Below are 24,383 nucleotides of genomic sequence, written 5' to 3' on the forward strand. Positions count from 1 at the left end.
CTCAAAACCGATTTCTCTTATGTCGGAGTCGTTCAGAGTGAAGACTAGGTCGAGTCTCGCTGGTTCGTCATTGCCTCTCATCCTTGTAGGTTCTCTGACATGCTGGGTTAAAAAGTTTCTTGTCACCACCTCCAATAGTTTGGCTCTCCACGTATCCTCGCCTCCATGCGGTTCCTTGTTCTCCCAGTCAATCCTTTCTTGATTGAAGTCGCCCATGATGAGCAGGTGGGATCTATTTCTACAGGCAGCAGAGGCTGCCCTCTCAATTATAGTGTTAACTGCCATGTTGTTGTTTACATACTCTTGACTGGGTCTTCTGTCATTTGGTGTAGGGTTATATATTACTGCTACTACTATTCTTGGTCCTCCCATTGTCATGGTGCCTGCTATGTAGTCTCTGAACTCCTCACAGCCCGGGATGACCATCTCCTTAAAACTCCATTCCTTTCTCAGGAGTAGGGCCACTCCGCCTCCTCCTCTACCTTCCCTCTCTTTCCTTAATACTGTGTACTGCTGGGGAAACACGACATTCGTTATGATTCCAGAGAGTTTTGTTTCAGTGAATCCGATTACATCTGGGTTCACTTCTTGTGCTCTTTCCCTTAGTTCACTTGTCTTGCTTGTGATCCCATCTATGTTCGAGTACATCACCCTGAAACTGACCCTCTTCTGCTTCTCCTCTGGGGGGGACCTTTGGGATCTGGGGTGAGTGGGAGCTGGGGGGACCTGGCACGGGGAGACTGGTGGAGGAGGGAGGGCTTGGGGGGGGGGGGTGGGGGAGAGGGGGAGGGTAAGGGGGTTGGGTAAGAGGGGGAGGGTAGGGGGGGGGGGAGAGTGAGAGGGGAGGGCTGGGGGGAGAATGAGAGGGGGAGGGTTGGGGGGGTGAGAGAGGGGAGGTTGGGGGAGCATGGGGGGAGGAGAGGCATTGGGAGATAGGGAAGATGGAGGGGGGAGAAAAGGGGGGAGGGCTTGGGGGGCGTGGGGGAAAAAGGAGGGCTGAGGTGGGTGAGGAAGAGGGGAGGGTTTAAGGGAGTGGTGGAGAAGACTTAGAGAGGGAAGACTTAGGTGGGGTGGGGGCTTAGGGGGGCGGGGGAGAAGGGAGGGCTTGGGGATGGGGGAGCCGGGAAGGCATGTGGGAGAAGGGAGGGCTTGGGGGATGGGGGAGAAGGGAGGTCCTGGGGAGAGGGGTGAGTGGGAGGAGGGGGGTGAGTAAGAGGAGGGGGGTGGGTGGGAGGAGGGTGCCCTAGGTGGGTATTTAGTGTACTCACCTAACTGTACTCACCTAATTGTGCTTGCGGGGGTTGAGCTTTGGCTCTTTGGTCCCGCCTCTCAACCGTCAATCAACTGGTGTATAGATTCCTGAGCCTACTGGGCTCTATCATATCTACATTTGAAACTGTGTATGGAGTCAGCCTCCACCACATCACTTCCTAGTGCATTCCATTTATTAACTACTCTGACACTGAAAAAATTCTTTCTAACGTCTCTGTGGCTCATCTGGGTACTAAGTTTCCACCTGTGTCCCCTTGTTCGTGTCCCACCCGTGCTGAAGAGTTTGTCTTTGTCCACCCTGTCAATTCCCCTGAGAATTTTGTAGGTGGTTATCATGTCTCCCCTTACTCTTCTGTTTTCCAGGGATGTGAGGTTCAGCTCCTTTAGCCTTTCCTCCTAGCTCAATCCTCTCAGTTCCGGGACGAGCCTGGTGGCATACCGCTGAATCTTCTCTAACTTTGTCTTGTGTTTAACAAAGTATGGACTCCAGGCTGGAGCTGCATACTCCAGGATTGGTCTTACATAAGTGGTATACAGGGTTCTGAAAGATTCCTTACACAAATTTCTGAAGGCAGTTCTTATGTTGGCAAGTCTAGCATATGCCGCTGATGATATTCTTTTGATGGGGGCCTCTGGGGACAGGTTCGGTGTGATATCAACCCCCAGATCCTTCTCTCTATTTGACTCTTGCAGGATTTCCCCTCCCAGATGATACCTTGTGTTCAACCTCCTGCTCCCATCGCCTAATTTCATCACCTTACACTTTCCCGAATTAAACTTTAGCAGCCATTTTCTAGACCATTCCTCCAGTTTATCCAGGTCATCCTGTAGTCTCTGTCTATCTTCATCCGTCTTGATTCTTCTCATATTGTTTGCATCATCAGCAAACATCAAGAGGAATGATTGTATACCCTCTGGAAGATCGTTCACATATATTAGAAACAGGATGGGTCCAAGTACTGAGCCCTGTGGGACTCCGCTGGTGACATCTCGTCACTCTGATGTCTCCCCCCTCACCGTTACTCGCTGTTTCCTGTTGCTTAAGTACTCCCTTATCCATTGGAGCACCTTCCCTTTTACTCCCGCCTGTTGCTCCAGCTTTTTTAACAGCCTTTTTTGGAGTACTGTGTCAAAGGCTTTTTGGCAATCCAGGAAAATGCAGTCGACCCACCCTTCTCTTTCCTGCCTAATTTTCGTTGCCTGGTCATAAAATTCTATTAAACCTGTGAGGCACGATTTACCATCTCTGAACCTATGTTGGTGGTGCGTTACAAAGTTATTTCCCTCCAGATGCTCTACGAGCCTTTTCCTCAAGATCTTCTCCATCACCTTGCATGGTATACAAGTTAAGGAAACTGGCCTGTAATTCAGTGCCTCTTGCCTGTCACCCTTTTTGTATATTGGGACCACGTTAGCTGTCTTCCAACTTTCTGGTAAGTCTCATGTTTCCAGTGACCTGTTATACACCATAGAGAGTGGCACACTTAGTGCTTCTGCACCTTCCTTTAGTATCCATGGTGATTCTATCAGGCCCAACAGCCTTTGTCACATCCAGCTCCAGCAGACACCTTTTGACCTCATCACTGGTGAGGTCAAATTCCTCCAAGGTTGCTTGGGTTGCCGCCTCCTCATTTAGTGCAGGGGTTTCTCCTTGTTCTATTGTGAAGACCTCCTGGAATCTCTTGTTGAGTTCTTCACACACCTCCTTGTCATTCTCTGTGTATCTGTTCTCCCCTTTCCGCAGCTTCATCACTTGTTCCTTCACTGCTGTTTTCCTCCTGATGTGGCTGTGGAGCAGCTTTGGTTGGGTCTTGTCTTTACTCGCGATATCATTTTCAAACTGTCTCTCTGCTTCCCTCCTCACTCTGATGTACTCATTTCTGGCCCTCTGGTACCTCTCCCTGCTCTCTGGTGTTCTGTTATTTCTGTAGTTTCTCCATGTTCTTTTACTCAGTTGTTTCGCTACCTTACATTCCTGGTTGAACCATGGGTTTTTCTGTTGTTTTTCGTTTTTCTCCTTTTGGACGGGAATAAACCTGTCTGCAGCTTTCTGGCACTTCTGGGTGACAAAATCCATCATGACCTGCACATTCTTGTCTCTAAGTTCTGTTTCCCATGGTATTCCCCTGAGGAAGTTCCTCATCTCGTCATATTTTCCTCTTCGGTAATTCAGTCTTTTCCCCTCCACTCCCATCCTTGGATAGGTTATCCCTACCTCCACCAAGTACTCAAAGGTCAGTACACTGTGGTCACTCATTCCTATGGGGGCTTCAACTTTGACTTCCCTTATTTCTGACTCATTCAGGGTGAATATCAAGTCGAGTCTAGCTGGTTCAACATTGCCTCTCACTTTTGTGGGTTCCTTGACATGCTGGCTCAGAAAATTCCTTGTTGCCACTTCCAAGAGTTTAGCTCGCCACGTATCTGCACCACCATGTGGGTCCCCATTCTCCCAGTCTATCTTTCCGTGGTTGAAATCACTCATGATTAAGAGTCTTGAGCCATTCCTGTAGGCAACTGAAGCTGCTCTCTCTATTATATTAATGGTTGCCATGTTGTTCCTATCAAACACCTGTCTAGGTCTTCTGTCATTTATGGGAGGGTTGTAAATGACTGCCACTATTATCTTAAGTCCACCCATTGTTATAGTTCCTGTTATGTAATCTCTGAATCCGTCACAGCCCGGAATTTCCATCTCATCAAAACTCCAGTCCTTCCTTATCAGCAGGGCCACTCCTCCACCTCCTCTCCCTTCCCTCTCTTTCCTTACTATATAGTAGTCCTTTGGAAACACAGCATCTGTTATGACTCCTGACAATTTTGTTTCCGTTAGTCCTATTACATCAGGGTTTTCTTCTTGCACCCTTTCTGCCAGTTCACTTGCTTTATTGGTAATCCCATCAATGTTTGAGTACATTACCTTGAAGCTCACTTTCTTATATCCAATTTCACCCACACTCCCTACAAGTGTAGGAGGTTGTTCTATGGTCATTGCTACTTGGGTAGGCTCATCCTCCTGCGGTGTAGTTGACAGGGGTTTGGAGGGAGATGGAGTGGGGGATAGAGGGCTTTGGTCTTGCTCAGGCCTGCTTGGGGCAGGGAGAAGACCTGGGGCTGGGAAAGCAGGGGCTACTTGGGGTAAGGGGAGGGGGAAGATTTGGGTTTCATGATGGGCATTATGCAGGGGTAAGGAAGGGTTTGTGCTGGGGGGTAGGGAGGGCCCTATTGGGTGGTGGGCTGGGGTGTTGCATTCCCCCCTGGGGTTCCTGGGTTGCTGGATCGGGGTTCCCCACTCCCCTCTGGGATTGCTGGGTTGGAGGCTGAGGTTCCCTGGCTCTCTTCCCTCTCCTTGCGCCTTTTCCTTGCATCTGCTGCCCTTACTATCTCGTCTCTGGTCATGTCCCTCTGAACATATACCTCTTTGTAGTTCCTTGCATGCCTCAGTTTGCTCTTCTTTACTAGGATGTCCTCTTTGATGTCCTCGCTCTTGAATGCTACCTTGATCAATCTCTTTTTGTCTCTGTTGTACTGGCCAATCCGGAAAAACTGTTCTATGTCTCGTTCAGCCCCTTCCATTCCTATCTCCTTTAATATCCCTGCCACTGCAGCTTTGTCTTTAGTCCTCGTTTCCTCCCTTGTGGAGCCCTCTTGTTCCTTGACACCTACCACTACTACAGCTCTTTTCCTTTCCATTAGCTGGCTTGTGCATCTAGCTGCCTCCTGTGAGGTTACTGCTTTCATTACAACTTCCTTGACTGTGGACATTGCTCCTGGGCTCTTGAGCATTTCAGCAAAGGTTGGGCCAATTGTAGGGGTCCCTGCCATTGCTACATCTCCTGGCACCTGGGGGTTGGTTTCCTGGGCCAGAGTCAGATGAGGGCCTGTTTTTAGGCTTTTTATCTCCTCTTGTGCTGCACTTAGTTCTATCTGCAGCTTACATAGTTTCCCTCAGGTCCTTCAATTCCCCACTGACTTCCTTCCATGCCTTAGCAATCATCTCCATGAATGACTCGTCCAGTCCCTCTCCTCCAGCTTCATTCTGTTGTCTTACCATCCCACTAGATCTGTGTGTGTGTGTGTGTGTGTGTGTGTGTGTGTGTGTGTGTGTGTGTGTGTGTGTGTGTGTACTCACCTAGTTGTACTCACCTAGTTGTGCTTGCGGGGGTTGAGCTCTGGCTCTTTGGTCCCGCCTCTCAATCGTCAATCAACAGGTGTACAGGTTCCTGAGCCTATTGGGCTCTATCATATCTACACTTGAAACTGTGTATGGAGTCAGCCTCCACCACATTGCTTCCTAATGCATTCCATTTGTCAACCACTCTGACACTAAAAAAGTTCTTTCTAATATCTCTGTGGCTCATTTGGGCACTCAGTTTCCACCTGTGTCCCCTAGTGCGTGTGCCCCTTGTATTAAATAGCCTGTCTTTATCAACCCTGTCGATTCCCTTGAGAATCTTGAATGTGGTGATCATGTCCCCCCTAACTCTTCTGTCTTTCAACGAAGTGAGGTTCAATTCCCGTAGTCTCTCCTCGTAGCTCATACCTCTCAGCTCAGGTACTAGTCTAGTGGCAAACCTTTGAACCTTTTCCAGTTTAGTCTTATGCTTGACTAGATATGGACTCCATGTTTTAGCCGCATACTCTAGGATTGGTCTGACATATGTGGTATATAATGTTCTGAAAGATTCCTTACACAAGTTTCTAAAGGCCGTTCTTATGTTAGCCAACCTGGCATATGCTGCTGATGTTATCCTCTTGATATGAGCTTCAGGGGACAGGTCTGGCGTGATATCAACCCCCAGGTCTTTCTCTCTCTCTGACTCTTGAAGTATTGCATCTCCCAAGTGATACCTTGTATCTGGTCTCCTGCTTCCTACCCCTATCTTCATTACATTACATTTGCTTGGGTTAAACTCTAACATCCACTTGTTCGACCAATCCTGCAGCTTGTCCAGGTCTTCTTGAAGCCTCAAGCTGTCCTCCTCTGTCTTAATCCTTCTCATAATTTTGACGTCGTCAGCAAACATTGAGAGGAATGAGTCTATACCCTCTGGGAGATCATTTACGCATATCAGAAACAGGATAGGTCCAAGCACAGAGCCCTGTGGGACTCCACTGGTGACTTCACGCCATTCTGAGGTCTCACCCCTCACTATAACTCTCTGCTTCCTATTGCTTAGGCACTCCCTTATCCACTGGAGCGCCCTACCAGTTACTCCTGCCTGTTTCTCCAGCTTATGCATCAACCTTTTATGGGGTACTGTGTCAAAGGGTTTCCGACAGTCCAAAAAAATGCAGTCCGCCCATCCTTCTCTTTCTTGTTTAATCTTTGTCACCTGATCATAGAATTCTATCAAGCCTGTAAGGCAAGATTTACCCTCCCTGAACCCATGTTGATGGGTTGTCACGAAGTCTCTTCTCTCCAGATGTGTTACTAGGTTTTTTCTCACAATCTTCTCCATCACCTTGCATGGTATACAAGTTAAGGACACTGGCCTGTAGTTCAGTGTCTCTTGTCTGTCACCCTTTTTAAATATTGGTACTACATTAGCAGTCTTCCATACTTCTGGTAGGTCTCCCGTTTCCAGTGACCTACTATACACTATGGAGAGTGGCAAGCAAAGTGCTCCTGCACACTCTTTCAATACCCATGGTGAGATTCCATCCGGCCCAACAGCTTTTCTCACATCCAGCTCCAATAGGTGCTTCTTGACCCCATCTCTTGTAATTTCAAACCTTTCCAAGATCACCTGGTTTGCTGCCACCTCTCCTAGCGCCGTGACTTCTCCCTGTTCTATTGTAAAGACCTCCTGGAACCTTTTGTTGAGTTCTTCACACACCTCTTTGTCATTCTCTGTGTACCTGTCCTCGCCCACCCTAAGTTTCATCACCTGTTCCTTCACTGTTGTCTTCCTCCTGATGTGACTGTGTAGTAGCTTTGGTTCGGTCTTGGCTTTATTAGCTATATCATTTTCATACCTTTTTTCAGCTGCTCTTCTCACACTAACATACTCGTTCCTGGTTCTCTGGTATATCTCTCTACTTTCTGGTGTTCTGTTATTACGGAAGTTCCTCCATGCCCTTTTGTTCAGCTCCTTTGCTTTCATACATTCCCTATTAAACCACGGATTCTTCCTTTGCTTCTCTGTTTTTTCCTGTTGGGCTGGGACAAACCTGCTTACAGCCTCCTGACATTTTTGGGTGACATAGTCCATCATGTCTTGTACGGACTTGGTTCCGAGTTCTGTGTCCCAATGTATATCCCATAGGAATTTATTCATCTCCTCATAGTTTCCCTTTCGGTACGCCAGCCCTTTGTTTCCCAGTTCTTTTTTGGAGGTGATAATTCCTAGCTCAACCAGGTACTCAAAGCTCAATACACTATGATCACTCATTCCCAAGGGGGCTTCCAACTTAACTTCCCTTATATCCGACTCATTTAGGGTAAATATCAGATCAAGCAAGGCTGGTTCATCCCCTCCTCTCTTTCTTGTCGGTCCCTTGACGTGTTGACTTAGAAAAGTTTCTTGTTGCCACATCCAGCAGCTTAGCTCTCCATGTGTCTGGGCCTCCATGTGAGTCTCTGTTCCCCCAATCTATCTTTCCATGGTTGAAGTCTCCCATGATTAGTAGCCTGGATCCGTTCCTGCTAGCCACAGAAGCTGCTCTCTCTATTATATTGATGGTGGCCAAGTTGTTTCTATCATATTCCTGTCTGGGTCTTCTGACATTCGGTGGGGGGGTTATATGACTACTATTATAATTTTCTGTCCTCCAGTTGCTATGGTGCCTGAAATGTAGTCACTGAAACCTTCACAGTTCTGAATTACCATCTCTTCGAAACTCCAACCTTCTCTTAGTAGCAGAGCTACACCACCTCCTCCTCTCCCTTCTCTCTCTTCCTCACTACATAGTAGCCCTGTGGAAACACTGCGTTTGTTATGATTTTCGTTAACTTTGTTTCTGTGAGTGCTATTATGTCTGGGTTTTCTTCTAGTGCCCATTCTCCAAGTTCACTTGTTTTATTTGAAATCCCATCTATGTTAGTGTACATCGCCTTGAAGCTCACTTTCTTCTGTTCATTTTCATGTCCCTTTCTTGGCGAGCATTCTGCTGGTGTGGGAAGCTGTTCCGTGGGTGAGAGGATCTGTGAGGTGGTTTGCAGTGTGTGTGTGTGTGTGTGTGTGTGTGTGTGTGTGTGTGTGTGTGTGTGTGTGTGTGTGTATGTGTGTGTGTGTGTGTGTGTGTGTGTGTGTGTATGTGTGTGTGTGTGTGTGTGTGTGTGTGTGTGTGTGTGTGTGTGTGTGTGTGTGTGTGTGTGTGTGTGTGTGTGTGTATGTGTGTGTGTGTGTGTGTGTGTTTATTGTGGGGGGTGGCACGGTGGGGGGGGGTTAACTGGTGGAGGGATGGAGGGAGAGGGAGAGAGGGAGTGAAAGGGAGAGGAGGAGGAGTGAAGGGGAGTGAAAGGGAGGGAGAGTGAGGGAGAGAGGGAAGTAGGCAGAGAGGAAGAGAGGGAAGTAGGCAGAGAGGAAGAGAGGAAGGAGGGCAATCAGGTGGGTGAGGTATGGAGGGTCAGTCCCTGGGGTGAGAGGTGAGGTTGGCGGTAGGCTGGTTTGTGCGTGCGTGTGTGTGTGTGTGTGTGTGTGTTTACACTGGCATGTTATGGTGAGGAGGGGGGGAGATGGTAGGTCTAGTCAGTGGCGGTGTAGTGTAACACACAGGTGTGAGAAACTAGTACCAAGCTGAGGCTCTTGAGCTTCTTTTTCGTATTTTAATTAACTTATGTTCAAAGCTAATTACTATATAAAAAACACTATACACCTTGTATGACTGACTTTGAGAGGCACTCACCTCCGAGTAAGCATCCCACAGCACAATTAGGTGATTTATGAAGCGATGTCCGCCTTAATTGTTAACGTCTCCGCCAGAGGTCCTCCCACGTGGTGGTCCAAGCTCTTCCCTTCTCAGGCCTCTGGTGCCACCGTCTTGCCGCAATCTCGTTCTTTTTCAATTTTTTTTCTTATCCAACGTTATAAGAATTCACTATGTTGCGTTATCACTGCGTTGCTATACCCTTCATATGACCAAAAACTATGTTTTGGGCTCACTGGTACATAAATATCCCGAGAATATTGAAGTAATTCGCGGACCGCCGTCCTACCCTTGTCGTTTCCTGACCGCCGTCCTACCTACAGTGTGTGTTTGTGTATGTGTGTGTGTGTGTGTGTGTGTGTGTGTGTGTGTGTGTGTGTGTGTGTGTGTGTGTGTGTGTGTGTGTGTGTGAGTACTCACCTAATTGTACTCACCTAATTGTGCTTGCAGGGGTTGAGCTTTGGCTCTTTGGTCCCACCTCTAAACCGTCAATCAACTGGTGTACAGATTCCTGAGCCTACTGGGCTCTATCATATCTACATTTGAAGCTGTGTATGGGGTCAGCCTCCACCACATCACTTCCTAGTGCATTCCATTTACTAACTACTCTGACACTGAAAAAAGTTCTTTCTAATTTCTCTGTGGCTCATTTGGGTACTCAGCTTCCACCTGTGTCCCCTTGTTCGCGTCCCTCCAGTGTTGAATAGTTCGTCCTTGTTTACCCGATCGATTCCCCTGAGGATTTTGTAGGTTGTGATCATGTCCCCTTACTCTTCTGTCTTCCAGTGTCGTAAGGTGCATTTCCCGCAGCCTTTCCTCATAACTCATGTCTCTTAGTTCTGGGACTAGTCGAGTAGCATACCTTTGGACTTTTTCCAGCTTCGTCTTCTGCTTGACAAGGTACGGGCTCCATGCTGGGGCCGCATACTCCAGGATTGGTCTTACATATGTGGTGTACAAGATTCTGAATGATTCCTTACACAGGTTCCTGAACGCCGTTCTGATGTTAGCCAGCCTCGCATATGCCGCAGACGTTATTCTCTTTATGTGGGCTTCAGGAGACAGGTTTGGTGTGATATCAACTTCTAGATCTTTCTCTCTGTCTGTTTCATTAAGTACTTCATCTCCTATTCTGTATCCTGTGTCTGGCCTCCTGTTTCCACTGCCTAGTTTCATTACTTTGCATTTACTCGGGTTGTACTTCAACAGCCATTTGTTGGACCATTCACTCAGTCTATCTAGGTCATCTTGTAGCCTCCTACTATCATCCCCTGTTTCAATCCTCCTCATAATTTTTGAATCGTCGGCAAACATTGAGAGGAACGAATCTATACCCTCTGGGAGATCGTTTACATATACCAGAAACAGTATAGGTCCAAGGACTGACCCCTGCGGGACTCCACTTGTAACGTCTCGCCTATCTGAGACCGCACCCCTCACACAGACTCGTTGTCTCCTGTTGCTTAGGTACTCCTCTATCCACCGGAGTACCTTCCCTTTCACTCCAGCCTGCATCTCCAACTTTCGCACTAGCCTCTTGTGTGACACTGTATCAAAGGCTTTCTGACAATCCAAAAATATGCAGTCTGCCCAACCTTCTCTTTCTTGCCTTATTTTTGTTGCCTGGTCGTAGAATTCAAGTAACCCTGTGAGGCAGGACCCGCCATCCCTGAACCCATGTTGATGCTGTGTTACAAAGTTCCTTCGCTCCAGATGCTTCATTAGTTTTTTTCGCACAATCTTCTCCATCGGCTTGCATGGTATGCAGGTTAGGGACACTGGCCTTTAGTTCAGTGCCTCCTGTCTATCCCCTTTCTTGTATATCGGGACTACGTTAGCTGCTTTCCAAATATCTGGCAGTTCCCCTGTTGCCAGTGATTTGTTATACACTATGGAGAGTGGTAAGCACAGTTCTCTTGCTCCTTCCTTTAGAACCCAAGGGGAGATTCCATCTGGGCCTATAGCCTTTGTCACATCCAACTCTAGTAAACACTTCCTTACTTCCCCGCTGGTAATCTCAAACTCTTCCAGAGGTTCCTGGTTAGCTATTCCCTCACTTATCTCTGGAATTTCTCCTTGCTCTAAGGTGAAGACCTCCTGGAATTTCTTATTGAATTCCTCACACACTTCCTTGTCATTTGAAGTGAATCCTTCCGTCCCTATCCTTAATTTTATAACCTGTTCCTCTACTGTTGTTATTCTCCTGATGTGGCTATGCAACAATTTAGGCTGAGTCTTTGCCTTGCTTGCGATGTCATTTTCGTATTGTCTTTCTGCCTCTCTTCTCATCCTGACATATTCATTCCTGGCATTCTGGTATCTTTCTCTGCTCTCCAGTGTCCTGTTATTCCTATAGTTTCTCCATGCCCTTTTACTTTGCTGCTTAGCTAGCCTACATCTCTGATTAAACCATGGGTTTCTCATTTTCATTTCTCTGTTTTCCTTTTGGACTGGGACAAACTTGTTTGCTGCGTCCTTGCACTTCTGCGTGATGTAGTCCATCATATCTTGGGCCGTCTTTCCCCTGAGCTCTGTTTCCCATGCTATATCTGTTAGGAATTTTCTTATCCCCTCATAGTTTCCCTTGTGTGTGTGTGTGTGTGTGTGTGTGTGTGTGTGTGTGTGTGTGTGTGTGTGTGTGTGTGTGTGTGTGTGTGTGTGTGTGTGTGTGTGCGTGTGTGTTTGTGTGTGTGTGTGTAATTACCTAAGTGTAGTTACAGGATGAGAGCTACGCTCGTGGTGTCCCATCTTACCAGCACTCTTTGTCATATAACGCTTTGAAACTACTGACGGTCTTGGCTTCCACCACCTTCTCACCTAACTTGTTCCAACCGTCTATCACTCTGTTTGCGAAAGTGAATTTTCTTATATTTCTTCGGCATCTGTGTTTAGCTAGTTTAAATCTATGATCTCTTGTTCTTAAAGTTCCAGATCTCAGGAAATCTTCCCTATCGGTTTTATCAATTCCTGTTACTATTTTGTATGTAGTGATCAAATCACCTCTTTTTCTTCTGTCTTCTAGTTTTGGCATATTTAATGCCTCTAACTGAGGCATTAAATCTACGAGTCTATGTAGGAATCTACGAGTAGTGTAGGTCGAAGGAGGGGGAAGACGTATCGTGCGCGCTCCGTTAAAATCGTGACATTAACCGGGATTTCTTAGGACTACAGCCATGGATTACTGCTTACAGACATAACAAAGTGCATAGTGATCCGCTGGAAAACAGTCATTAACAATGGAACTTTGTGTTAAATAGAGAATAAACGGGAGACCTTGTGTGAGCCAGTGCACGAGGCTTTGTGTACATGCGTGTATGAGGAAAAAAAATAGTGAACGGTGATTCGTGGAACAGTGAAGTGGAACGGGTATCACAACAACATATAAGTTGGAAGTGAAAATCGTGCATAGAATATTATAAATACAGAATTCTAGAAATATAGAATAATGGCAAGAGGCGGCATCAGCTAGGCTGTGTATACTCAAGCCACGAGGCCTACCCCAGGGCACGTCCCACAGGGATAAAATACGGAAAATATTTAGTGCAATAAGGAAATGTGAATCTAGGAATTAGTAATAAAGTGAGTGAGCACCATTGCAAGCCGGAAATAAGGCGGAAAATTCCTTGTAAGAAATCAAGCAAAGAATAAATCAGTGTTATAAATCGAGTAACTGGAAACTGGTGATATCAACCTGGGACAACAAGAGGTCACCTGTACCGACCGGGGACCAGCTTCGCTACCCTACGCTAAGTACCTGCCATAAAGTTTGAACAAAATAACATACATAATATTATAAATATACGGTGTACATATAATATTATAAATATATAAATATATACATATAATTTTATAAAGAGTTAAATGGACTGACATCAACAAGTGATCCACACAGTGAACCACAAATACAATACAATACATCAGACAATGGAGAGGTGTGGCGAGTGTTCGGGAGTATTGGGAAAACGTAATGTAGGCGTCAAGTGTTGCATCTGTAACATAAGATTCCACCTGGTCTGTACAGAATTATCTCCAGGATGCACAAAAAGGCAAGGAATTTACTGGGTTTGCAAAGATGACAGATTAATGTTAGAGAACATAACTAAACTGATGAAAAACATTCCCGAGTCACAGAGATTATCATTCACAGATAAGCTACCAGTGATATATGCGGACTGGGAAAAGACAACATTGGATAACGACCAAAACTCAGGAACAGATAGTTTAGAGAACCGCAGTAGTAGTGTGGAGGAAGAGGGTATTGTGGTACAAAATAACAGCAATATTGCAGAGCCAGGTAATATAAACGATGAGAGCAACAGTGAGACAGAGTGCATAGATGAAGGACTTGGGACGAAAGACGGAGATGGCTCCAATAAAGAGGTAGACAAGACAGACACAGATATAAATACCTTGAAAAACGCAAAACCGGAACACATTTGCAAATTCTACGCGACAGGAATATGCAAATATGGAAAATTTGGAGCAAAATGCCATTTTCTGCATCCTCGGAAATGCAAGAACATGTTGGCGAGGGGTACATGTCGTTTTGGAACAGGGTGTAGATACTTCCACCCTAAATTATGTCAATTTTCAATTAGGGACAAAAATTGCTACAATCTTCAGTGTCCGGAATTCCACGTGAGAGGTACACAGCGTTATAGACGGGAAGATCAATATGACACTACTGGAAATTTTTTAGAGGAAGGCAGAAACAGTGTAGTAAAAATAAGAGAGATAAATAGTCAGATGGAACCACTACATGATTACAGAGGGGAAGGGAGATACCCACAAGACTGGAATACAAATTATCAATAAGCACGCAGGTACTACACCACACAACACCCGTCCTACTACCAAAACTGGACGAATCACTTCCAAAACAACACACCCTGGACGCAAACACAGTGGCCTCCTTACCAGAGCCTCAGATATTAACACCAAGTAAGGCATCTAGCACTTCCACTAACACGATAACATCATTTATATTTTCCAACATCCAGGGGTATAAAAACACGCAAATCCAACTTTAGTTCACTTTATAGATGGTCTCCTTCATGAGGCAAATGCAGTGTTTGTAGCACTAACAGAAACCCACACAAAGGACTACCATGATGGTGAAATATGGATCTCAGAGTACAATCTTTTCAGATGTGATAGGAAACACCGGCTTCAGGGTGGGGTCAGCCTCTACATCAAAGACACATTCATCTGTACTGAGCTGCTAAACACCTCAAATGATATGGTGGAAGTGTTGATAATCAAAACAGAGATTCTAAATGTAGTTATTGTCCTTGTATATAAGTCACCGGAGGCAAACCCTCAGCAGTTTAAAGACCAACTAATGAAAATAGAACACTGCTTGGAAAACCTCACAAATCCAGCTCCCAACATCATCCTGCTTGGGGACTTCAACCTACGCACCTGAAATGGAAGCACCTGGCTAATACAGTTATATCAGAAAGAATACCAGGAAGTAGCCTAAATGAACAGTCACATGCAAATGACACGCTACGGATGTGTGACAGGTTTGCCTTAAACCAGCAAATAGTAGAACCATCTAGGAAGGAGAACACGCTGGACCTCATTTTCACTAATAATGATGAATTGATCAGGAACATAATGATTACAAATACCTGTTACTCAGATCACAACTTAATTGAAGTTATGACAACCATGGGGAGTAGACCTTCAAAACCAGTCCAGATTCCCGTTGGAGGAGATTTCAGCAAATTCAACTTCAATAATAAACAGATAAACTGGGAGCAAATAAACCAGGACTTCACAGAAATAAACTGGGAAGAACAGCTAGAAAATGCAAACCTGAACCAGTGCCTGGAAAAAATAAGCTCAGTAGCACTAGAAATATGTTCAAACCGCATACCTCTAAGAAAAAAGAGGAAGAGATGCAGATTGGAACGGGAACGTCGTTCCCTATATAGGCGAAGAAAACGAATCGCGGAACAACTTGAGAGTCGCACCCTATCTCAAGAACGGCGAAGAAGGTTAGGTAGAGAAATAGAAACAATTGAACTCAAGCTACAAGAATCATACAAAACCCAGGAGAGGCAAAGAGAGCAAAAGGCCATCAGTGAAATAGAGAGAAATCCGAAATATTTTTTCTCCTATGCAAAATCAAGATCAAAAACCACATCTAGTATCGGGCCCCTGTGAAAGGGAGATGGAACTTTCACCCATGACAACAAAGAAATGAGCGAGCTACTGAGGAAGCAGTACGACTCTGTTTTCAGCGAGCCATTAAACGCACTAAAGATTGATAACCCAAATGAATTTTTCAAGGGTATGATACCAACATCAAATCATATATCAGACGTCACCCTATCCCCACTGGATTTTGAAGAAGCCATAAACAGTATGCCTATGCACTCTGCACCAGGCCCGGATTCTTGGAACTCCATATTCATCAGGAACTGTAAAAAACCACTATCGCAGGCCCTCCACATTCTGTGGAGACAAAACCTAGATACTGGCGTTATTCCTGATATACTAAAAACAGCAGAGATAGCACCACTTCATAAAGGAGGAAATAAGGCAGAGGCAAAAAATTACAGACCGATAGCACTAACATCGCACATCATAAAAAATTTTGAGAGAGTGCTACGAAGTAAGATCACAAAATATATGGAATCACAGCATCTCCATAACCTTGGACAACATGGTTTCAGAACAGGGCGCTCTTGCCTGTCTCAGTTGCTGGACCACTATGATATGGCATTAGATGCTATGGAAGACAAACAAAACGCTGATGTAATTTACACAGATTTTGCAAAAGCTTTTGATAAATGTGACCATGGTGTTATTGCACATAAAATGCGTTCAAAGGAATTACCGGAAAAATAGGCAGATGGATCTACAATTTCCTGACCAACAGAACCCAATGTGTAATAGTCAACAAAAATAAAATCCAGCCCATCAACCGTGAAGAGCTCAGTCCCCCAGGCTACTATGCTTGCTCCAGTACTTTTTCTCATCCTCATATCGGACATAGACAAGAACACAACCTATAGCAATGTATCATCCTTTGCAGATGACACTAGGATCTTCATGAGAGTAGGCAACATAGAGGACACGGCAAACCTCCAGTTAGATGTAGATCAGGTCTTCCTATGGGCTACAGAAAATAATATGGTGTTTAACGAAGATAAGTTCCAGCTCATGCGCTATGGAAAAAAATGTAAATATAAGAACGGAAACCACGTACAAAACTCAGGCAAATCATAACATAGAACGAAAAGGCAATGTAAAGGATCTGGGTGTACTCATGTCGGAAGACCTTACCTTTAAAAAACACAATAAAGTAGCCGTCACAACTGCAAGAAAAATGACAGGTTGGATAACAAGAACTTTTCACACTAGAGATGCTATACCGATGATGATACTTTCAAAACGCTTGTGCTCTCTAGAGTGGAGTACTACTACACAATGACAGCCCCCTTTCAAAGCTGGAGAAAATGCTGACCTGGAGAGCGTGCAGAGTTCCTTTACTGCTAGCATCCACTCAAAAAAACATCTAAACTATTGGGACCGACTAAAGAGCCTAAATCTGTACTCCCTTGAGCGCAGGCGGGAGAGACACATAATAATTTACACGTGGAAAATATTAGAGGGGCTGGTCCCAAACCTGCACACAGAAATAACATCACATGAGACCAGAAGACATGGCAGAATGTGCAGAATACCCCCGTTGAAAAGCAGAGGTGCAACAGGTACTCTGAGAGAGAACTCTATCAACATCAGAGGCCCGAGACTGTTCAGCACGCTTCCGCTACACATAAGGGGCATAACTGGCAATCCCCTCACAGTGTTCAAGAGAGAACTGGATAAGCACCTCCAAAAGATACCTGATCAACCAGGCTGTGACTCATACGTCAGGCTGCGAGCAGCCGCGTCCAACAGCCTGGTTGATCAGTCCAGAAACCAGGAGGCTTGGTCGACGACCGGGCCGCTGGGACGCTAAGCCCCGGAAACACCTCAAGGTAACCTCAAGGTAACCTCTCATCGTAGCTCTTGCCCTTCTGTTCTGGGAACCACTTAGTAGCATGTCTTTGGACCTTTTCCAGTTTGTTGATGTGCTTCTTAAGATACGGGCACCACACAACCGCTGCATATTCTAGCTTTGGCCTAACAAAAGTCGTGAACAATTTCTTTAGTATATCGCCATCCATGTATTTAAAAGCAATTCTGAAGTTAGAGAGCGTGGCATAGGCTCCTCGCACAATATTCTTTATGTGGTCCTAAGGTGACAGTTTTCTATCTAGAACCACCCCCAGATCTCTTTCTTTATCAGAATTCTTTAAAGATTTCTCACATAATATATAGGCTGTGTGGGGTCTATGTTCTCCTATTCCACATTCCATAACATGGCATTTATTAACATTAAATTCCATTTACCAAGTGGTGCTCCATATACTTATTTTGTCCAGGTCATCTTGAAGGGCATGACAATCATCTAAGTTTCTTATCCTTTCTATTATCTTAGCATCATCAGCAAACATGTTTATATAATTCTGTATACCAACTGGTAGATCATTTGTGTAGACAATAAACATCACTGGTGCAAGAACTGAACCCTGTGGTACTCACCTTGTGACATTTCTCCAGTCCGATACATTGCCTCTGATCACTGCCCTCATTTTTCTATCAGTCAGAAATTTTTTCATCCATGTTAGAAGCTTACCTGTCACCTCTCCAATATTTTTCAGTTTCCAGAACAAACTCTTATGTGGAACTCTGTCGAAAGGCTTTTTTTAGGTCCAGATAGATGCAGTCAACCCAACCATCTCTTTCCTGTAATATCTCTGTTGCTCGATCATCGAAACTGAGTAAATTCGATACACAGGATCTTCCAGATCGAGAAAACATACTGTCTGTCTGATATTATATTATTTCTCTCCAGGTGTTCTACCCATTTAGTTTTAATTATTTTTTCCAATATTTTGACTATTACACTTGTCAATGATACAGGTCTATAATTAGGGGGTCTTCCCTGCTTCAACTTTTGTAGATTGGAACTATGTTAGCCTTTTTCCACACATCAGCTACAACTCCTGTAAACAGGGATGCTTGAAAAATCAGTTGAAGTGGAATGCTTAGCTCAGGTGCACATTCTCTCAGAACCCATGGTGAAACTCCATTTGGACCAACTGCTTTGTTCTTATTTAGCTCCTTGAGCATTTTTTCCACTTCGTCTCTAGACACCTCTATGTGCTCTATATTGTTCTCTGGAATTCTTATTGTGTCTGGTTCCTTGAAGATTTCATTTCGTACAAACACACTTTGGAAGTTTTCGTTTAATATTTCACACATTTCCTTTTCATTTTCCGTGAATCTATTTCCCATTTTCAACCACTGAATATTATCCTTTACCTGCAATTTGTTGTTTATGAATTTATAGAATAGACCTGGTTCTGTTTTACATTTGTCTGCAATCCCTTTTTCAAAATTTCTTTCTGCCTCTCTCCTCACTGCCGTGTAGTTGTTTCTCGGATCTTTGTATCACTGGTATGTTTGGGGGTTTGGCCTCTTCCTGTATTGATTCCATTTTTGTGTCTTTTGGTCTCTGGCCCTCTCGCAATTCCTGTTGAACCAATCCTGTTTCCTAGTTCTTCATCTCTGTTTTGGTATAAATTTTTGTGTGCCTTTATCATATATTTCACAAAATTTGACATACATCTCATTCACTTCCTTGCCTAGCAACAAGTCAATCCAATTATACTCACTAAAAAAATTTCTAAGGTTGCCATAATGTCCTTTCCTAAAGTCAGGTTTTTCAATTACATCAACCTTCTTATTTTCTTCCAGATTATAACGCATTGCAAACTTTATTCCCAAAAAGACATGGTTCCTCTTACCCAAGGGAGGAAGGTACTGGATGTCAAATATTTCTTCCTCCTTCCTGGTAAATATAAAATCTAGCATGGAGGGAACGTCCCCTTCCCACATCCTTGTAACTTGTTTAACATGTTGATACAAGAATGTTTCCAGGATAAGGTCTACAAATTTACCAGTCCAAAAATCTTCTGTTTTAGCTTCATATGCTTCCAGTCTATGGATTTCAAGTTGAAGTCGTCGACTATCAACAGTCGTGATCTATCGTTATCCGCTCTCGCTATGATATCTCTCATTATTGTTATTAGACCTTCTTGTTTACTATCTAGCTCCTCCTTTGACCATGTGCTGCTTGGTGGTGGACTATATGCATTTATGATCATTAGTTTATCATCCTGATGGCAGATCTCTAGTGGTATTATGTCAACTTCTTGTGGATGGGCAGTCATTATTTCTTTCACCTTTAGGTGTTCTTTCACCAGCACAGCAACGCCACCACCTCTTCTAATTTTTCTGTCCTGTCTCCAAATTGAGTAGCCCCTTGGGAATATGACCTCATTTAAAATAACATCTTCAAGTTTTGTGTCCGTGAGTGCAACAATGTCTGGTGTCGGCAGCTGTATTACATCACTTAACTCCAGTATCTTCGATCTTCCTCCATCTATGTTGGTGTATGCAATCTTCAGGAACTTGTTCCCCCTCTTCTTATTTTTCACTCCCCCTTTCTCTAATGAGGTTGTGAGTACAACTCTACAACTCTGTGAGTGTGGGCTCTGTGGGCTCTTTGGTCCCGCCTCTCAACCGTCAATCAACAGGTGTACAGATTCCTAAGCCTATTGGACTCTTTCATATCTACACTTGAAACAGTGTATGGAGTCAGCCTCCACCACATCATTTCCTAATGCATTCCTTTTGTCAACCACACTGACACTAAAAAAGTTCTTTCTAATATCTCTGTGGCTCATTTGGGCACTCAGTTTCCACCTGTGTCCCCTTGTGCATGTGCCCCTTGTGTTAATTAGCCTGTCTTTATCTACCCTATCAATTCCCTTCAGAATTTTGAATGTGGTGATCATGTCCCCCCTAACTCTTCTGTCTTCCAGCGAAGTGAGGTTTAATTCCCGTAGTCTCTCCTCGTAGCTCATACCTCTCAGTTTGGATACTAGTCTGGTGGCAAACCTTTGAACCTTTTCCAGTTTAGTCTTATCCTTGACTAGATATGGACTCCATGCTGGGGCTGCATATTCCAGGATTGACCTGACATATGTGGTATACAAAGTTCTGAATGATTCTTTACACAAGTTTCTGAATGCCGTTCCTATGTTGGCCAGCCTGGCATATGCCGCTGATGTTATCCTCTTGATATGGGCTGCAGGAGACAGGTCTGGCGTGATATCAACCCCCAAGTCTTTTTCTTTCTTTGACTCCTGAAGAATTTCCTCTCCCAGATGATACCTTGTATCTGGCCTCCTGCTCCCTACACCTATCTTCATTACATTGCATTTGGTTGGGTTAAACTCTAACAACCATTTGTTCAACCATTCCTTCAGCTTGTCTAGGTCTTCTTGAAGCCTCAAACAGTCCTCCTCTGTCTTAATCCTTCTCATAATTTTGGCATCGTCCGCAAGCATTGAGAGAAATGAATCTATACCCTCCGGGAGATCATTTACATATATCAGAAACAAGATAGGACCGAGTACAGAGCCCATATCATACCCATGTGTGTGTGTGTGTGTGTGTGTGTGTGTGTGTGTGTGTGTGTGTGTGTGTGTGTGTGTGTGTGTGTGTGTGTGTGTGTGTGTGTGTGTTTTAACATACCCATAGGAACAGGGCTTCCACTGGTCCACAGCCAGGTTCCTTCTGTAATCATATCCGATCCGGCCAGCCAGAACGATTTGCTCTCCATTGCTGGAATAAAGAAACAACAGGTGAGCAGCTATATAGATGTCTGTTTATACTTTAATCACTAAACTGGAAATTGGAGAACTTTATTGACTAAGTAATTAGCGAATTCGAGAACTTTATTGACTAAGTAATTAGCAAATTGGACAGAACAATTTACTGGTCTCTATGAGAGCTAAGCTAGAGTTAAAACTCGATATGGCCATTGTTTTATTGTTATTAATATTTTTTGTATAATTCTTCATCAAATATACCAACACCGACACACACACACGCACGCATGCACGCACGCAGGCACGCACGCACACACACACACACACACACACACACACACACATACATACATATACGGCAGTAGTAGGCCGCCGCCGGTGGGAGACACACAATTAGTGAGGTCCGTGAGTGCATCTGGAGCTGCCGTGAGGTACAGACGTGTCGTCCGGCCTCTGGTAGTGTGGGGTGTTTGCCGTTTTTCGTCGCCAGGGGGTGTGGGCGTCCCCACCCTCCCTGCAGTTGCTGCTTGGCTGGTGGTGACGTCGCAAGCTTGCGATGGGGGTCCCTCTCCCTCCTGTGTTGAGAGTAAATTCCGTGCGACTGGAGTTTACGGGCCGTGTTTTCTATCCTTTAGTTGAGCTTGTCATGTGTGACATGCTCCGTGTCCCGGTCGACGACGTCTACGGAATTGAGCTAGTAACTGCTTACCGGGTTATTATCAAGTTGGCGGGGGAGGAGGTGTATCGTGCTTTCCTCCACCGTTACGAGGGGCGTTCCTCTTCGCTGCCGGATGGTGCCGGCTCTGTGACCATTACAGACCGTAGAGGTGCCTTGACCTACGTGAGTGTGCACGGGGCACCCTTGGAGTTTCCCGAAGATCTACTCCGGCGTTACTTCCAGCAGTTTGGCGCGGTCGTAAGTGTGCGGGTGCACACGCTGTCCTCAGGGAGGTATAAGGGTATGCAGACGAACATTCGTACCCTTGGGATGCGCCTGAGGTCTGACATCCCTTCTTTGGTCCGGCTTCTGGGATACTACGTCCGGGTTTACTATGCCTGGCAACCCCGTGCCTGCTTTCGGTGTGGCCTGTTGGGGTATCAGGCTGCCGGGTGCTCTGAGGCTGCTGATACATCCTCCTGTTCCAGGAGGATGATTTCCCGCTGCTCCCTGTTGGGGTGGATTCCGTGGGCGAGGATGTTGACGTCCTGTTGGCTGCTGCGGCTCCCCCTGCGTCGCCCAGCAGTCCTCCTGATGGTGCGGTTCCTCCTCCGGGTGTTCCGGTGCCGTCGGCTGATCTTCCTGCCATTGTTGCTGTCACAGCTGCTCCCGGGGGTCTTCCAGATGGTCTCTGCGTGTCGTCGACGTCTTCGTCTTCCTTGTCTCCTGCTGCTGCATCTGGCCCTGGGCCTTCGCCGGGTGTTTCGGCTGAGCTGAGTGCTGGGGGGGCTGCGTAGCGTCTTGTTGTGTGCGGCCCGGTTTCCCCTGCGGTTGAGGCTGCTGCCCTCATGCGACAGGCATCGGTTCGCACGGCTTGTGAAGCCCGTGGTTTTGGGTCAGCCTGTGGCTCTGAGGATGTGCGGCCGGAGCCCAAACGGTCCTGGCGTTCTTCTACTGCTTGGGCCGATGTGGACGATTTCGATGCTGGTGGGTCTTCAGGCGATGATGTGGTGGATTCGAGTGCTTCGCGATCTATGTCGATGGTGGTTGCTGACGTCCATGTGCCTGCTGATGACGACGATTGTGCATATGATTCACCTCCTGTTCTTTCTTCTGCAGAAGGTTCTCTGCAGTGGGGGTGGTCGCTCCTACGGATGTAGGTGGTGTGGGTGCTGGTGCGGGCCGTGACCTTGTGTTGTTGCTGAAGAAGGATGTTCGGCGTGGGGGGCCCCTGCAGGTGACACGTCCGGTGGTTGCCGTAGAGCCCTGTGGAACTGCCAAGGAGGCTGCAAGTGCGCTGCCCGTTGCCCGGCACCGTAGGGGGAAGTCCCTACCAATCGTCTTGGACTCCGGCGTAGCGTATGATAGGAAGAAAAACCCTTTGTCGTTTTACTTTGTTGACCGCGTGCAGCCTGTTCCGTGGTGCCCCTCGACCATCTGGGTTCCGCAGGCTCGGTGTTTTGTTGAGGGTGTGCGGGACTTGATGCCTGATCCTCGTACGGCCCATGCTCACCCTGTTCCGGACATCATCATGTTGCTCTGGGAGGCGTATTGTATTCGTTTCCTGGCGGCGGAGTGGCCGGAAAAGTATGAACAATCTGAGTAGTTTGTGTGATTGCTGTGTGTCTAGTGTATGCATGGGACCTGTGGTATGTTCTGCTATGCGTTGTATTTCTTGTGAGCCCTTCAGGCTGGTGTTATTTTTAGTTTTCTCAATGTCCCTGTTTATTGTGTTCCTTACATGTTTTAACATACTTTGTGTGTAGCTATATCATCACCTGCTTCTCTGTTCATTTGCTTCTGTTGTAATATGTGCCCCTCTGGCTATGATGTTTGCCCTAGTGTGTTCTGTGCTTGTGCCTCTCCTTTTATTTCTTGCACTGCAAGTGGTTAGTTGTGCATGTTCTTGTTTATTGTTTGTGTTGTTATTGTGCCATGTGTGGCTTATGTTTCTGTTTCTTGGCTTGTTGTATATTATATAATTTTATAATTTTGCATTTTTACGTTTGTCTTTTTGTTATTTGTTCTCCTTATGCTTTCCCTATGTGTTATGATGTTTGTTTGTTTTGTTTTATGTGTTATTGTGTTTTGTGTATTGCTAGCCTGTTTAAGCTATTTTGTCTTGTGTTCTGTTGATGTTTGTTTTTGTACTGTGCTGTTGGTCCTTCTGGCCGGTGGTTTTTTGTTTTGCTTATTCTGTTTCTTCTGTTCTTTTTATTGTATTTATTGCCTTATACCTGCTGCTTGCATGTAAAAAAAAAATAAAAAATAAAAATAGTGAGGTCCGCGGAGATTCGTCAATTAATCAGGACATTTTTTTTTTATTTTTTATTTTTATAAAAGAAATATACAAAGTATAGCACAAGATACAAGACATGAACATAATATCAAGAACACAACAACAAAAACATAATAATAAACACAGGTACAAAAGAAAACATTGCATTACAAGATCTTAGAAACTCCAAGTACATAAGTTCGAATACAAAATGAAACATAATAATGGACATACAACAAACGGACACATACGGACATGGAAAGACACAAAAAACGTACACAGAATAAACCAGACACTCACACACACAAAATGCACAGAAGTACATTAATAACACAAAGCATAAGCACTACACACACAAATCATATAAGTAACATAAAAACAAATCACGGCCAAGGCTCAGGCACAACTACATGATAACCCCCAGAAAGAATCCGGGGCGAACAACGAAGCACCGAGATAAACGTACCCCAAACAAACACACTTCCAGGAAAAACAGCAATCACACCAACAAAATAAGTAACAAAACAGCCGCATCAACCCACACATGGCACAAGCGCCGGCC

At 45.3% G+C, this 24,383-nt stretch overlaps 1 protein-coding gene across 1 annotated transcript in view; it reads right to left on the minus strand.

The window, feature by feature from the left end:
• LOC123748325 (macrophage mannose receptor 1-like) overlaps positions 1 to 24,383 on the minus strand; it is a 418,517-nt gene that overhangs the window by 11,491 nt on the left and 382,643 nt on the right. The window contains exon 6 of the mRNA XM_069316575.1: positions 20,809 to 20,898. Within this exon, the coding sequence (XP_069172676.1) occupies positions 20,809 to 20,898 (90 nt within the window). The remainder of the gene's footprint in view (positions 1 to 20,808; positions 20,899 to 24,383) is intronic.

The sequence above is a fragment of the Procambarus clarkii genome, chromosome 84, assembly GCF_040958095.1.
Source record: "Procambarus clarkii isolate CNS0578487 chromosome 84, FALCON_Pclarkii_2.0, whole genome shotgun sequence".
Taxonomy (NCBI): Eukaryota; Metazoa; Arthropoda; class Malacostraca; order Decapoda; family Cambaridae; genus Procambarus; species Procambarus clarkii.